General features: G+C 44.6%; 1 protein-coding gene, 1 long non-coding RNA gene and 1 pseudogene across 3 annotated transcripts in view; 1 reads left to right on the plus strand and 2 right to left on the minus strand.

The window, feature by feature from the left end:
- The window catches only part of LOC136636811 (uncharacterized), a 39,168-nt gene extending 24,945 nt beyond the window's left edge, over window positions 1–14,223 (plus strand). The window contains exons 2-4 of one of the 2 annotated variants that reach the window (XR_010793550.1): window positions 8,859–8,959; window positions 12,798–12,915; window positions 13,626–14,223. This is a non-coding gene — a long non-coding RNA (uncharacterized lncRNA). The remainder of the gene's footprint in view (window positions 1–8,858; window positions 8,960–12,797; window positions 12,916–13,625) is intronic. The other variant, XR_010793549.1, reaches the window with a different exon arrangement.
- KCNH7 (potassium voltage-gated channel subfamily H member 7) overlaps window positions 1–17,235 on the minus strand; it is a 357,422-nt gene that overhangs the window by 88,794 nt on the left and 251,393 nt on the right. The window contains exon 7 of the mRNA XM_066612100.1: window positions 1,554–1,979. Within this exon, the coding sequence (XP_066468197.1) occupies window positions 1,554–1,979 (426 nt within the window). The remainder of the gene's footprint in view (window positions 1–1,553; window positions 1,980–17,235) is intronic.
- On the minus strand, window positions 3,741–3,860 carry LOC136638444 (5S ribosomal RNA; annotated as a pseudogene).

Consider the following 17,235-nt stretch of genomic DNA (forward strand, 5'->3'; position numbering starts at 1 on the left):
CAAATGACTGTTCACAGAGAATGTACACATTATCATTACTTTCAGATACCTGTTTATGTTTGGGGTTCCAGGCCTTCCTAAAAGAAAGATTGACAGTAACCAGGAATGGGAAGATTCAGCATGGCTTGACTCGAGTCGAGTCTAGAGTCACCCCCCGTGACTCTAGAGTTTGTAACGAGTCATAACGGGGGCACATAACAGGGGAACTTTCTGAGTTGTCCTTTCATGACTCGATAGGACTAGAGTTTTCCCACTCCCTTTAAAAAGCCTGCCATGGAAAAAAACAGGGCTGCTGCCAGGGTGTGTGTGTGTCTGTGTGTGTGTGTGTGTGTGTTGGAGTTCTCCTTTAATACTCCCCTGCTGTCCCTGCCCATCTGTAAGGGAGGGATGGAAGGAACTGCAAGAGAGTGGGGACAAAAGCAGCAAGAGGAAGGAGGGACATGCGCAGCAGCTGTGAGGTTTACCAGGACGACCCAGTCCACTGCAGCTCTACTCAGAAGTAGTCCCACCACAGCCTGTCATTCAATGAGGGTTCCCCCTCCCAAGTAACAACTAGAAGCCACGAGGTTGGAAAGCGTGATTGCTAGAAACTGCTTCCCCCTTGCTTCCCCACCTCCTTTTCTTCCCTCTAGCCAATTCTAAGGCAAGAACCCCTTTGGGCTCCTCCCCCTGCCCTCCCTCCCTCAGTCAAAGAAAATATCAAACCTTCCATCCTGTGTCCAATTATCATGGGTTCATGCCTTTCTATCAGAGATGGGGAAAAGAACTTTCTCCTGCCTCCCTCCCCCTCCCCCTTCCTGGGTAATCGTAAGGCAAGAAACCCCTTGGGCTCATCTTCCTGCCCTCTCTCAGCCAAGGAAAATATCAATGCCTGGCAGATGCCTGTCTGATCATGGGTTCCTTCCTTCTTATCAGAGATGGGCAAAACAAATCACTCCCACCTCCCCCCTCCTGCTTGGATGCATTAACCCTTCCCTGCCTCCCAGCTGGAACTTCCCTGCTGCTTGCCTAGTCTGAATGATGGCCCACAAGGTTTTCATGCTGCAAAAACAGTGAGCAAGCATACCCAGACACAGGCAGACTCGAGTTTGTATGCATGGAGAGCTGAGTCATGGGACCCCAACTCAAGTGTCTTTCTGATTCTTCCACACACGCGACTCACGAGTTCACAAGTCAGTGAAAAACATGCATTTTTGTGACTTAAGTCTGAGTCATCCGAGTTGCGTTCACGACTCTGGCAGTAACAGCCCAAGACATTTTTAGAATTTATTCTGGAACTCTCCATTAGGGGCTGAAGTTATTTCCACAGAGTCTGGGATGATGCACAGAATGACCTGCTGGACAATATGATTAATTTTCCTAGTAGCAAAGGATCATTCCTTCAACTCACAGTACATCCTTTTTGTACAGTTGAGTTTTGTAAGTCCCAAGTGATAATGGCTGCTTCCAATTTCCTACAGAGAGTAGTGAGTATATAATAGAGTACAGTCGTATCAAGTGATCTCATCAGTGTCAACAGAAAGCAAGAAAGAGGCTTGTTATCTGTAGCTTACCTCATCAGAGCCAGATCCAAAGATCAGCAGGTCAAAAGGGATTGCAGCAACCATGTCAATAAGGAACCATCCTTTGAAGTAGTGAATGGCTATTTTTGCCGGGTCACTTACCACTTCTTCGTTCTTGTTTACATATGTCGTTCGGAAGTTTATTAGAATGTCAATGATAAACATAATATCCACAATTAAGTCTACCATGTCCAGTGGGTTGCATGAATAGCCACACTCCCACCTCTTTTGCTCTTCACTGTCATTGAGAAGGAAGGCTGCAGAGTACGGGGTGAAGATGGCAGTGTAGATTACGAGCAGTAAGATAAGCCAGTCCCAGACGGCTTTGAATGGACTGTAGTGCAATATAGTAAACTTGTTGAGGCGAGGTGTTTGGAGTTTATATTCCGGCAGAACATCTGCTCCTAAGGAGAGGACCTAGGAAAACAAAGGACAGAAAATGCACCCTATTAATGGATACACAGCTTAGAACATAAATGGAGATCTAAATAGCATTCTCTCTCTCTCTCTCTCTCTCTCTCTCTCTCACACACACACACACACACACACACACACACACACCACACACACACACAGAGTGAAATACTCTGTTTAGAGCCAGCTATGTGAGCACTGGCTATGCAGCTAATATCTCATGAACATGGATATTTCATTCCAGAGAGTGTTTCACTGAATATTTTTCCTGCACAAGAATTTAGGGACCAAATCCCTATGCAATATTTAAAAAAAAATAACAAAAACATAATCTTTTTTATGAATTCTGAAATGCTATAAATACATTTCAGCTATTCTCAGACAGGTGCCTAGAAAGAAGCCAACTTGGATTCAAATCTCTTTCCTGTGGGAAATTTAGATTTCTTGGCATCTTCATTGAATTCCCAACAGATCTGGTGCAAAGATTCATGCTATAATAACTAAGAGCCCAATCCTATCCAATTTTCCAGCACCTGTGTAGCCGCAATGCGGCCCCGAGGTAAGGGAACAAATGTTGCCATACCTTGAGGAGCTCTCTGTGACTGCCTCCCCAACACAGGAAGCAGTGCCTGCCCCATTGGCATTGCAGCATCAGGACTGGAAAATTGGATAGGATTTGGCCTAAGACTGCAATCCTATTCACACTTACCTGGGAGTAAGTCCAATTAAACTCATTGGGGCTTCTGGCTGTGTAGAGAAGGTTAGGTTGCAATTTTATACCCACTTACAAGTGAGCCCAATTGAACACAGTGAGACTTATTTCTGAGTAAACATGCATAGGATTGCAGTTAGTTATCTGAACAGGACAAGTTGTTAAATAAAGGGCGCAATCCTAACCCACTTTCCAGCACTGACATAAGGGCAATACAGCTCTGAGGTAAGGGAGACAAACATTCCCTCACTTTGAGGAGGCCTCCATGAGTGCCCCCCAACTGCAGGATGCAGCACATGTCCCATTGGCACAGCTATGCCAGTGCTGGAAAGTGGGTTAGGATTTGGGCCAAAATGTGTTAAATAAAAATGCTTAGTATGAAATGGTTGTGTAACATGGGTTAATGTTTCTTCATTTATTTTTAAAAGTGAAGTGGGGACAGATTAAGCTCTGCACAAATTATAGGTTGCTTCCAAGCAGCCATTAAACAACATGGGCAAGTATGCAGGGGTATGTCAATCTATTATTTATTCCTTTTCACTTAACAAATGAAGGGTGATTGTATATTTATGCATTAGCAGTTCCAGTTTAGTTTTAGTTCTATATTGGCTATAGTTCATGCTGGGAATTCAAAAAATATGCATAAAATGATTATTATCAGAATGCATGATTTAGGAACTAACACAATGGCCAAGGGAGACAGCAATCAAAATTAGTTATCATTCCAACAATCATAGTAACAGTTTCAACATAGAAATCAATGAAAGCAGCACAAGATTTGAACAGTACCACATCAGCCTCAGGCCTCCTTTCTCATTCCCTTGACTGATCCATCAAGGCCTCCAAATTAGGGATTTTCTGTTCAAGATTCTAGCTGTATCTTTCTTAGGAGGCTTAGAACCTTAGACAAGAAAGTTTGTTAGGGGAGATACTAAGGGCCCAATCCTACTAGTTTTGTGGCAACACAAGTTTATGGTGGTGTGAAAGCTGGACCACAGTTGGATGCTGCCATGGTTGGTTGGCAACCTTCAGTCTCGAAAGACTGTGGTATAAGCCTACAGCACCCAGTATTCCCAGGCGGTCTCCCATCCAAGTACTAACCAGGCCTGACCCTGCTTAGCTTCCAAGATCAGATGAGATTGGGCATGTGCAGGGTAACAGTTGCCACTGCTGCAAATGGCAAGAGAGGTGGTGCACATGGCAGTGGCTCTCAGAGGCTCTGCAGGCGCTGGGGTGTTGGTGGCAGCAGTGGGGAGGGGAAGGTTTGGGGGTGTTCTTAGGAAGAGAGGGGGAAGAGCAGGGGTAGTGGAGCAGGCCAGAGGAGGAGGATCTTGGTGGCAAATGCACACACTGGATCTTATCCCTCATTTGTTGGCCCGCCCCACTCTCTTTCCTTGGATATATAGCTGGCATGGGTCTGACTACTAGACCCTTAGGCCATAAGAGGGCCAACACAGAGGTAAGTAAAAAATATTTGGCAGGCCTCCTGATCCCCTCCCACCATTGGCTGCAGCGTGCACTCCACCAGCACAATTGCACTTCCACCAATTTGGGGGGACAGAATTGGACAGTAGCTCCCCCACTGCAAGTTGTTTTCATAGCCTGTTCCTAGGCTCACACCTTGCCTGTAGCTCTTGGTTCAGGCTACAGACAGATGCCTCTAGTCACAGCCTTTTGCCATGGTCTGAATAGCCTAAACCCTTGTTTCTTTATCCTCACTATTTCCCCTCTCATTCTCTTTCTGAAACCAAAATCTTTCCATTCTTCTCCCATTCTTCTTTTGGGAAGCCCATGTCTCTCCTCCCCTCACATTTTCCTTCTCTTTACTCTACCCTCTCTCCTCTCCTTTTCTTTTTCACCTTCATTCTCCTCCTTCTAACCTCTTTTTTCAGGGTTCCATCACTGTATGGATGTTAGCTGTAGAGCCCCAATGCCTGGATTCAGTGGTAGTGAGCTAATTCAGTTAGACCCAACTTGAACCCTCTTTTTCTGCCTTTTGAGTTCTTTCACTAAATTCTGAGCACCTACACCTTGGTTTCCTTTTTCCTGTCACTGCCAAATTACAGTATATAATCCCGCCATCAGCCATCACACTGGGTCCCTGCTCATGATTGTTCTCCCCTGCCCCCTTGTGCATGTTATAGGTATTTTAAAACACACTGCCAGTAACAATGTGCAGCTCCTACAGGACAGGAAGCATTTTGTGAATTATGTCAGTGTGTTAGAAGGCTGGCGCTGCAAAATTATCAGCGGCGGCCTGGCTATTCAAAGAGGCAGGTGCAGAACAGTGATAACTTTCAAAAGTGCGACTCAGCTATTTAGGAGAATGACGCACATCATGTAAGGATGGAGTGTGTGACCAACTTTGGTGGACCAAATTTCTGAAGCTTTATTCGTTGCTCACATTTCATAAAACTGCACAGGACATTTCTGACGTTGCAGGCAACAACGGAATCACATCCTGTAGCATAACATGAAGAAGAATTAAGAAAAGAGCGGAGATTACAACCAGCACTGCTGCGGTAACTGTTGCATGCACTTGCCAGTACTATGAGCAGATGCAATTGTGTGGCTGCCAATGGGGGCATCAGCTTTCTACATGCCACTGCAAATGAGGACTTGAACCTTGACAGGGGAATACAGAAAGTCCATTTGTAGAGCATGTTACCTGGTCAATCTTTTGTTTCCTGACACACATACAGTGGACACTCCTTATCCACAGACTTGGTACCTGCAGATTTGAACATCTGCAAATGCCAAGCCCGTGACTGAAGGGCCTCCAAGGAACTCCCTGACTTGCTTGAGTATGCTCGACAGCATTGCATTCAGCAGTCTGCAATCATACATGGCTTCTGGTTGCGTCTGGTAGGGGTTCTGATATGCAGGAGGTTGTGTGTGGCCTCCCTGAGCCTCAGAAGGCTTCCTGGATATGACGGAAAGGCACTTCTGGTTTGCTCAAAAAACCAGAAATGCCTTCCAGTTGCGACAGCAGGTGTCCTGAGGCACCGGTATTCAGTATCCATGGGGGGTGGTGGTCCTGGAATGGATCTCCCGCAGATACTGAGGACCCACTGTATATACACATGTACTTGGTGCTGGGTGCTGGCCAGGCGAGCAAGGACGGGACCAGTAACGTTACTCTATTCTGGAAATGGTGAGAGGCCTCAGATCCACAGACCAATAAGGCCACCTTGGTGATTAGCTAAGTAATCATCTGCCCACCTTTTTGGTCAGGTTGAATCTAGTGGAGCTTACTTGCTCCAAAATGCTAATGGAGCCCAGTCTGCTCCAAACTTAAGATGTTCTGCTGGAACAGCAAAGTTGTGCCTTGTGATAACAGCCACCTCCTAAGGGCTGCTCCACCTTTGGCTGCTTTCCTGCACTTTCTGGTGTGGCTCCAGGCAGGGCTCCAGGAAGGCCACTGCTGAGTGTTCAGCATTATTCCAGTGGGCACCAGAATGCTCAGGACTGGGCTGCCCATCACTTTACAAGAAGTGGCCGCAGAGGGACAAACAAAAATGGTAATGTGGTGCTGGTGCCTGAGGGTGTTAATGTGTGTGTAGGGTGATGGAAGTGGGGGTTTGAGCAGGAGTTTGGCTTGGACCAGCCCTGCATATAAAAACTTAATAACTTGTGAAGGTACATCTGATGTTTTTCTTCTAGTCTAAAGCCTGGTGTCCACAGTCCTTAAGCCTAGGATGGTCTAAGAATCTTTTTCTGAGCTATAACTAATATAAGGTGTTTCTCTAAATATAAAGTCAAAAAAGCAATGACTGTATATGGTAACAAATGCATCTTGTAACACCAATGGTATAAATACTAGTGTTACACAGATGAAACGAATATATTTTTAAAATGGTACTGTTTTTAATCCTCTTTATCAATAATACTGGGTTTCAAATCAAAATCTAAATGCCGTTGTCACTTCTGAAAGATAAAAGTGTTTTTTGTGATTGAAAAGGGGGATTGATTTTGACGCAGCCATTTTCATTAGTTGTCTGATTTCCTTCCACCATGGGGTTTTCCTCCCATGAAAATCAACTAACCTCTTTAGATTCATAACTCTCCTGAATTGAAGGCATTGTCTCTACTGAAGGCATCAGACAGTATCCAGCCAGGCCAATTTCTTCAGTTTCCTTGTCAGAAAAAAAACCCCAGAACTGAAAAAGGCACTTGGCCCATTTCTAAAAGCAAAACCTCAAACCGGAAGGTAGTTCCTAAAGTTGTAATGAGTGCAATTGCACAAGTGAAAATTAAGCCAATGCTTACCCCCTGATGGCAATCACAATTTCATTTTTGATTATATGGGGTACTAACAAGACTGCATTAATTTTTGGAGAAAAGAAGCAAAAATCATTTTAATCTTCACTTTGCACTACTGGAACATCTTTCTTCCAGCACACAACACATTTGAATGTGCAGGTAAAGGCAGTTCATTGTAGTTCGAGGCTAATAGTGTTTTAGCAATGCCTTCTTCATTGGGTTCTCCTCTGTCGAGGTTGGGCCCAGCTACCTGCCCCCAACCCCCCACTTACTGCTCCAGATGGGCCCAAGGGGGGAGGGGGTGCAGCCAAATGGCCCAAGGGGTGACTTGGCAGGCTCCCAGACAGGGCTGGGACCCCAGGAAGAGAGTGGCATCAGACACAGGGCCTCTAGAGTTACAAGGGAATGGGAGGATGGGCTGAAGTCGCCATCCCCTCTAAAAGCATCACTTTGATTGCATAAAGCACAGGTGGATACATCCATGTTGCCCAACAGTAGATTAACACATTACATTTCTCCAGCAGAGGTGTATCTTGGGAGGAGCCTGAGGGACACGGGTTGTAGGCACCACACCAAGGAGGGCGCATGACTCTCCCGGGCTCTGCCCAGTCACCTCTGGGTTTCAGGGGGCTTGGTGGCTCCGCCACCACACACAGGGGCAGGGGCAGTAGCAACAGAGGGGATTGCTTTAAAAAACCCAAGGAGTGTTTTCCACATAAGTCCTGGCTTATGTGAAGACTCCCAGTCTTCACAGGAGCCAGAAGGAGGCACTCGAAGCCCCAGCCTCGTTAAGAATGGCAATTCATGTTCTTCCCGAGAGTGGGGCTCCCTAACCCGACTTCTGTGAAGGATGGGAGCCTTCACAGGAGTCAGGATGGGCCGCGGCAAAGCCAGCCAAGGGCTCTCACCCATAGAGAACCAACGTAGTGATGGGGCAGTGATGTTGCATGACGTCGCAACATCACTGCCCCGGGCACTGGATTGAGGAGTTATACTTCTGGCTTCCAGTCTCAGGGATAGCTATGAGGCTTCAGACAGAGACAGTGACTCTTTGCATGTGTGAAGTGAATTGGCCTTAGCAACTGCAGAGAAGAGATGTTAGCCTACCAGCTTCTTTTGGGCTGCTAACATCTCAGCAGTGGTGAAGGCTAGTTCGTGTCACACATGCAAACCAGTCACTTTTGTGACACATGTCTACTGGCCTAGTTTGCCAGCAGAAAATGTTCATTTTCCTCAAATCTCTGCCTAAAGATGGCAGATACCATTGAAAAAAGTTTAGTGCTGAATTCCAGTTTAATACAGAGTGGGCTCGGCCCACCCACAAACTCACTGTGCTAATGATGGGGATTTTAGTTACCTTTAATTTGGACCTTGTTATCTAAACATATTTTGAATGTTTCTTTCTTAGTCTCACATTAGTACTTTTGGTGCCACTAAATAGTAAATCAATATTATCAGACTTCTTACATTGATTCTTTTGGGCTCAGAAGGTACAGAACATGCATTAATGCCCACACAATTTATTACAATCTCAATTGTGGACTTAATTAGCTAGTACAACCCACAAGGAAAAAAAAGCTGCAGAAGAAAAGACAGTGATTATTGACCATCTTATGTTCTCAAACCCCCAATTAGAGTTAAAAAAAAACATTTGTAAAGATAATGCATGTAAAGTTTAATATAATTGGACAGGGCAATGGTTTCAAATTAGAGCACTGAGCAATGGCAAAACATTGCATAGCCCAGACAAAATAATGCACATTGCCATTGTTTGGTGCACTGTGTAGCCTGCCTGGTTGCAAAATGCTATAATTTAATGAGAGACTATACCTATTATTAGAGAGGTAATTTCGTGAGTCCATGATGACAGAGTATCATCACCTTCGGTCTGATTAAATCATGTTTAGGACGGAGCTGAACATCCATCTTGATCTTTCCGTCAAGAGTTTCCTTTTTGTCAATGGAGATGATTGTTGCTGAGGCCGTTTCAGGGCGAGCAGCTTCTCAGGTAAGGCCACAGTCACCACTCCTTGTTAGATGGGGCAGCTACATTTTGAGGTGGGGCCCCAGCCAGCCTGCTAATGAGGTATTGTGAGGCAACCACTTCAGGCAATGGATGGCCAAGGGGCAGATTGATGGAAGAGGCAAACTGGCTGCGCCCCACCACTGCTGACCACTGCCATACCAAAGCCAGCCTTGTTGCAGTTGTCCCTCCTATTTTCTTCTCCCATGACTTTAAAAAGGTAGAGGGGAGCAAAAGGAGATGTGAAGAAATAAGCAGATGAAGGTGGTGGGCTACAGCATCCCTTGAGATCCTTTTTTCAGGATGTTTATGGATAAGGGTGACTCTGATAATGAAAAAAATTCACCCTAAGCTAGGGAAAATCTTAAGTGCACAGAGCTTTGCAGGTCAAGTGGGAGGAATCTGGAGCACGGAACAATCAAACACCTATAGAACGTTTCGCTCAGTTCTATTTCCCAGCATTTGTATTCCTGGATTTGTTAAAAAAAAGAAGGACCTAGTAACTACACCAGTGTTTCTCAAACTGTGGATCAGGATACAAGCCAAATTCAGGTGGGTCACGTAACACCCAGCTCAGCCACCACTGAAAACGCAGAACTGATAATTCAGGGTACAGAGCTCTGGGTGGGTTGGGGGGCTCCCTGTGGGAGACAGGCATGGTGCTTTGCCCTCAATAGGTGGAAAGATGGGGTGCTGGAAAGGGGGGGAGGGCTGGAAAGGGCAGAGGGCTGTGTGGTTAAAGAAGAATCCAAGTCTGTGCCTTGCTTTCGCTTCCAAGCTGGAATGTTCGCATTCCAAGCTATACAAAATAACACCATGAGCCTGAAGTGTGGTGTAATGGGACCTTTGGCAGATCACGGCTTAGGGTTAAAGCTGTCAAGGTCCTGCGAGGAAAAATATCCCCTAGATAGCTACCTCACTGCCACCAGCCCAAGAACCAGGATCACCAGAGAGATTCCCTGGGCTAAACCCCCATTCCTTATGACGTAAACCAGTGATACTCAAACTGGTGGGTCATGACCCACCGACTCGTGTAACGATGCCTGTTCCCTTTAAGGGGCAGGGGAAAGCAGTGAAGCAATCCCCAGGATTGCAACACTGCAGGGGAACGAGGCTATTTTTAAACTAAACATATGTGCTCTCAGGGTCCAGGGGGTGTGGGGAGCCCAATGGAGTGCTTGCAGGTTTCCCCACAGCTTCTTAATAGTGAAAGTTGCAAGCATGATGAAACCAGAAATAGAAATTCCAGTTTCATCCTGCTTGCAACCTTCAATATTTAGAAGCCATGGGGTGACCTGCAAGTCTCCTGGACCCTGAGAACATGTATACTTAATTTAAAAATAGCCCCCCTTTTCCCACAGGGGAACAACCCCGGGATCACTTCACCGCCCCTGCCCCCACCAAGACTAAATCTCCCAGGAAATTTCATAACCACTGACAAACTATTTAACAGGTTCTCTTTAATTCCTCTCTCTTACGCTCTGTAAAGGAAGAGAGTAATGGTTCCCAGATATCTCAATAAGACCCAAACTAAAAGGAATAAGGAACACAGAGTTTATTAAGATCCATTAACCCCAAAAAAGAGGCTTTAATACAATCCAAATATGCAGTTGGTTAAAGCACTACAATAAGCAGAGGCTCCCAAATCTGCAGGACTCCACCCCAAGGCAGAACCCTTTTGTGAACTTGCTGTAAACAACTACAAAGAAAAAATAAAACCCTAACACAATCTAACTGTTTTACTGACTAGCCAGAACTAATTTAACTTCTCTCAGTTATTCACAGTACCAGAGTAATACTACCTCTCCTTCATGTCTCATCCACCAGGGAAGCAACAAAGATAGGCCCAATCCTATCCTACTTTCCAGCTCCAGTGCAGCCGTAATGAAACCCCGAGGTAAGGGAACAAATGTTCCCATACCTTGAGGAGGCCTATGTGATTGTCCCTCCACCACCAGGATGCAGCACACGCCCCACTGATATAGCTGCACCGGCCCTGGAAAATTGGATAGGATTGGGCTCTAACAGAGGTGAACACACAAGAGAAATTAATATCTTAAAATTTCAAAAACAAACTCACTGCTTAGCTGTTGCTGATCAAGAAAAAGCTTGGTGCTGCAAACAGCTATCCAATGTATTTGTTTCTTAAAATACATAGGGCAGTGGTTCTCACACATTTCGCACCAGGACCCACTTTTTAGAATGAGAATCTGTCAAGGCCCACTGGAAATGATGTCATGACCAGAAGTGACATCATTAAGCAGGAAAATTCTTAACAATTCTTAACAATCCTAGGCTGCAATCCTACCCACACTTACCCAGGAGTAAGTCCCATTTACTATCATTGTTAAAAGAATATACATAGTACCTTGTTAAAACTACAGGTCTGTAACATTTCCTCAAATGCAGTCACATTCTATGGTAGCATCAAGTCTAACACATTAAAAATAAAATATTGAAATGAATGGGAACCCACCTGGAATTGGCTCGCGACCCACCTAGAGGGTCCCAACCCACAGTTTGAGAAACACTGACATAGGGTATTACATACACAACAGATGCAGCTTTTTAAAATGTCAAAAATGACACAACAGGTACAAAGTTTTCCATTTATGTCTATCACTTGTACACAATCATAGAAGTTATCGAAGTTAATTGCCAATGCTATCCAACTCATCCAAAATGTAGGTCTCAAGCTGTTTTTCAGGTCTTTAAGCAGTTGGCTGAGGAACACAGTTAGCTAACAACACAAAGTTTATTGAAAAAGGCCAGGGAGATGCTAATGTCTATGAATTATAAAATGTTTTGGAATGCAATCACTAGAGCAGAAAAAAATCCTATCAAATATTGATTGCAAAATGGGCCATTAGTTAGGCCTCTCCGTTTGAAGAGGAACCTCTCCTAAGGAAGTGAGTAAAGCAATCCAGATGCTGACCTAAGCCAGTGCAAGCCCCCTGCACCAGCCTCTGAGTGTCAGAAATGGGTCATAAAGCACACTCATGGTGACTTGGGAGTCTGGGAGGCCAGTTCAGAGGCCTGTGCCAGCAATTAGATGCTGGATCCAGAGCCAGCACTGGTAAATTTGCACCGCCCAAAGCAGGCCATTGTGGAGGGTGGCAGGAGGGTGGAATGGAGATGGGAGGGGCATTTGGGGGCAGGAGGAGAGCGGCCCTGGAAGGCCTGAGATCAGGCCTAGAAGGAGGGTGGGACTGGCTGCGGCAGTGTAGGGTGAATCTAAACCCCAGTCCCCGGCTCCCATCAGCTTTACACAGGCTGCTTGGATTTGTGCTAATGAAATCGCTGGCGCAGATCCAAGTAGCCCCCTAGTGGGGCATTACTTGGGGTAACTGGGAAAACCCCAATTGAAGAGGTTCTTAAATGAACAAAATGTATGGCATGGTGTGGGTTGTACTAATGCTTGGATCATTGGTGGAGAGGCTTCCTGGAGAACTATTTGGAAAAGACAGTTCAGGTGCTCTGGCCACTGGGCAGTTAAGTTTTATTTATTACGCAAGAGGATGTGTGCTTGCAAGTAGAATTAGGCCAAAATGGGAGCCTGATTTTGCTAGAATTTAGAGGAGGATGACACACAGATGCCCTGTGATGCTATAGTTTTCTGTTCCAATAAATCAATAACCCTTTACTAGCATGATCTTGATTAGAGAAAGCTTCATCTCCCCATCTCCAGTGTATGCAGCTGACTCTCAGGAATGTCAACTAAGGAACCAAAATGGAGATTGTGCGCATATTGGAAAGTGGGGCTATTAGGATTGAACAGTTACTCCTGTGTAAGTTTGCATCCTAACTTGTTGCATCCTAACAGAGCACTTTGCAACTGTGGAAGGCATGCAGCACTCTGTTAGAAGCCATTTTGAAACACTGCCACAAGAGGGAGTTATGCTCCCTGTCTGTTGCTAGACCCCATTGCAGCTGCAGCGCAGGTAAGGCAGTAGCAGAGGTGAGGAGGGAGGAGGAACTGGGTGGGGAGGCTATGGGAGGGGTGCATCTGGGAGTGACAGTGCATGCTGGATCCTATCCCTTCCATCAGCAGCCTCCCTGTCTCCTTTCTAAAGAGCTGGTGTAGGTCCTAGGAGACCCACTGTAGAGCAGGATGCTTACAGAGGAGTAAGGGGATTTAAATCTCTTTCCCCCAATGAAGGCTTCTAATCTGTCGTCCCCCCGCTGGACCAGCTGCACCAGTGGGGGGGGGGGGAGTAGAGAAGAATAGGATTGGGCTCTAAATGTATTATATATCTTAACACTTCATTATCTTTGCCTTATCTTGTTTTTGCTAATGAAGAGAAATTGTATTTTTATAGGAAAATTATTGTGTAACAACATTTACAATTGCTGTGTTTTATGCGTTTCAATTATTCCACTTTATTTTTTAGAGAGAAAAGTATAGATCTAAGCCTTTGGAGCTTAACTTTGACTGATGTGAAGTTACTTTCATTTAAGTAATGGCTGTAAGCAGATAAATTTGTCCATGTACTTTAATGGGTTATAAATCTTACTTTACTAAATTGCAGGTTATCAATAGATCATATGTTAACTAATGCTTTTTTCAGTGAGTGCGAATGGTAGAAAGTCTGTCTCATTTTTCTTAGATTTTTCTTAGATGTACTTATCTGTATTTATTTGCATCTTGCAGAGACGCTGCTGTTAGAAGCATCCAACCATTCAAGAAATGTGTCCCTCCCTCCTGCTTCCTGCCACTCCCATCAACCCACCATCTGCACTTTCCTGAAAGGATCCTTAATGAATTAATCAAATGGAGTCTTTTCAGCATGTGTTTTAATACTCTCAGCTATGACCTGGAAAAAGAATATGCCCTCATTGATTGGTTCCACAGCCTATAAGTCCTTAATAAGCATGTATGATTTATCCAGCAAGCGATTAAGTAAAAAGGATTGAAATTATTGCTAACAATGATCAATTGAAATGTAATTTCATCTGATCGCTGATCTTGTTTGCTCTTGGTTATTGATTTTAAAATAATATTTGAACAACCACATTCATTTAAATAGTCTTCTTTAAACTGCAAATTTACCAAAGCTAAACAAACTAAACAAGTAGCATAGAGACCTGCACCACTGTAGCTAAAGTCTCCCACAGAATGGCAAGAGGGATATAACATCATTAAAATCTTCATGAACCCATTTAACATCGTAAATCCCACACAAAAGGTTGTCTAAAGATGCAACCCACTTACAAAACTCTGTTAAAATCCAGGCCTTTCCAGAGACCAGAAAAACTTTCCTAGAAAGACTAGGAAAAGGGCATTTGTGTGGCCTAGTGGCGAGTCAGCATCAAAAGCACAAATTCCTACCCTCATTCCATGAATGGAAACTGCCATGTTGCATGACAGATGCTATGGTGAATAACCACCCACCAGAGATGTTCTGCCCCTGCGGCACAAAATGGCTCATACCATGGGCATAAACAGGATGGTGGTCGCAAGAGGACGCACTCCAATTGCTTCCCCAATTGTTTCCGGGAAAGCCGTTGAAGTGCATGTGCCCTTTCAGCAGCCAGTCAGGTGAAATCGCCCGGTCAGCTGCAGAGCGAGCGTGAGAGCTCCAGCGACTTCTCGACTGAGTGCATTGGAGCGCATGAGCTATAGTGATGTCATGATGCTGTGCGGCGTCATGGTGTTGCCCTGAGCACCAAAAGCCCTCGGTATGCCTCTGTCACCCACCCACATGCACACATGCATGCACACGTACACAGAGCTTTCCAAGTGTAAGCAACTCGAACCTTATTGTCATAATAAAAGACCCTAAAATACATAAGATCAATCATATATATTTTTTCCACTTGTCTCTGAACCAGGGTCATAACTCCATGACAATCACATGATCTTTTCAGCTACAGCAACTCCATTTAAGGGTGGCATGGTCATTAAAATATTGGTTTAAGCTAAGACCATGAAAAACGGAGTTCAAGACCTGGAGTGCAAGGGAGGGCACCAGGATGCAGGTCTCCTGTTATCTGGTGTGCTCCCTGGGGCATTTGGTGGGCTGCTGTGAGATACAGGAAGCTGGACTAGATGGGCCTATGGCCTGATCCAGTGGGGCTGTTCTTATGTTCTTACCTGTTCCCAACTCAAGACCAACCACACCATTCATGGTGATGTTAAGATAAATGTTAGCTATGCCATCCACCCAACCCATCTGGTTCTTGATATTATGAGAATTGAATGGATGGATTTTCTCTTTGGATTTTCCCCACACTACAATCATAGCACATGATGTCCAACAGCCTCTTATGAGTGTTTCACTTTCAATAGCTCAAATCATCCAAGGAAGTTAGGATGATTAATGACCTATTCCCAAACATTTAAGAGTACCATAATGTTGTCCTTATAGGTGGAAAAGAAAGAAAATACTATATATGGGGGGAAAAAAAACATAGAGTCAAGGGATGCCTTGTTTTATAAAAGATATTAATAACAGAGTAAGCAAGAGGGACATTCTTGGAACTCCTTCAGAACATTCCTGTGCTTGAAATGCTCAGTAGTTACAGCCTAGTAATTACACACTCAGTAGTTACACTACTGAAAAGAGAATTTCCTGTACATGACAAATTGTCATTTAAAGTTGACATTAAAAGCTATGGTTTCCCCATCCCCTACCAAAGTCCAAATTCTCTGTCATCAGAGTCTACATGGTGAGTTCAGATTGGTGCAAGTCATGCCATAACATTGCTTAAATTCTCTGATATGCAGCCTGGGGCAGACAAATTCCTTTCACACTATGGAGGAGCAAGATTGTATGCTTGAAGAAGAATCATAGGATGCCATGTGACTCAGTGAATTAGTTCTCAAAATTATATGACAGTAATTTCATATGCTCCACCAGCAATATAATACTTTGCAACTGGAACTATGTACTCATTAGGCTGCAGGTCATTAAGTGATGAGACATCAAGTATCAACAGGCCTGAGCGAACCAGGTGTACACTGGGGTCTTTATTCCCGAACTCCACATTTGATCATAAAGAGAACATCAGGGCCAGGAGGAACCCAAACAGGAACAAAATTCTGTAGAGCCCTACAAGAGTTTCACTGTTCTCTATGTATTGTGGCACATGCACACTTCTCACAACTATTCCTGTTGCTGAATTTTCATCAAGTAAATCAGTAGATCAGATGCAGGAGAACCTGTGGATATTATATATCTGGATTTTCAGAAGGCATTTGACATGGTCCCTCACCAAAGGCTGTTGAGAAAACTCCACAGTCAGGGAATAAGAGGGAGATCCTCTCATGGATTAGGAACTGGTTGAGGACCAGGAAACAGAGAGTGGGTGTCAATGGGCAATTTTCACAGTGGAGAAAGGTGAAAAGTGGTGTGCCTCAAGGATCTGTTCTAGGACCGGTACTTTTCAAACCATAAATGACCTGGAGACAGGGTTAAGCAGCAAGGTGGCCAAGTTTGAGGTTGACACTAAACTTGTTTGGTCAAGTGTGAGGTTGACACTAAGACCAGAAGAGAGTGTGAAGAGTTCCAGAAGGATCTCTCCAAACTGGGAGAATAGGGAGCAAAATGGCAAATGCGTTTCAATGTAAGTGAGTGCAAAGTAATGCACATTAGGGCAAAAAACTAAAACTTCACATATAGGCTAATAGATTCTGTGCTGTATGTGACAGATCAGGATAGAGATCTTGGGCTGCTGGTGGACAGCACAATGAAAGTGTCGACCCAACATGCGGCAGCAGTGAAGCGGGCTAATTCCATGCTTGGGATCATTAGAAAAGGTATTGAGAATAAAACGGCTAATATTATAATGCTATTGTACAAATCAATGGTAAGGCCACACGTGGAGTATTGTGTCCAGTTCTGGTCGCCACACCTCAAAAAGGATATAGTGAAAATGGAAAAGATACAGAAGAGAGCAACCAAAATGATGAGTGGTCTGGGGTACCGCCCTTATGAGGAAAGGCAACAGCGTTTGGGACTCTTCCGTCTAGAAAAAAGGTGCCTGAGGGGGGACATGATTGAGACATACAAAATTATGCAGGGATGGATAAAATGGATAGGGGGATGTTCATTTCCCTCTCACACAACACCAGAACCAGGGGACATCCACTAACATTGAGTGTTTGAAGAGTTAGTATGTAAGTAGTCTGAGGAACTCCTTGCCACAGGATGGCATCTGGCCTGGATCACTTTAAAAGGGGATTGGACAAATTTCTGGAGGTTACAAACCATGATGGGTATGTCCAACCTCCTGATTTTAGAAATGGGCTACCTTAGATT

Source organism: Tiliqua scincoides, chromosome 1 (assembly GCF_035046505.1).
Source record: "Tiliqua scincoides isolate rTilSci1 chromosome 1, rTilSci1.hap2, whole genome shotgun sequence".
In the NCBI taxonomy this organism is placed as follows: Eukaryota; Metazoa; Chordata; class Lepidosauria; order Squamata; family Scincidae; genus Tiliqua; species Tiliqua scincoides.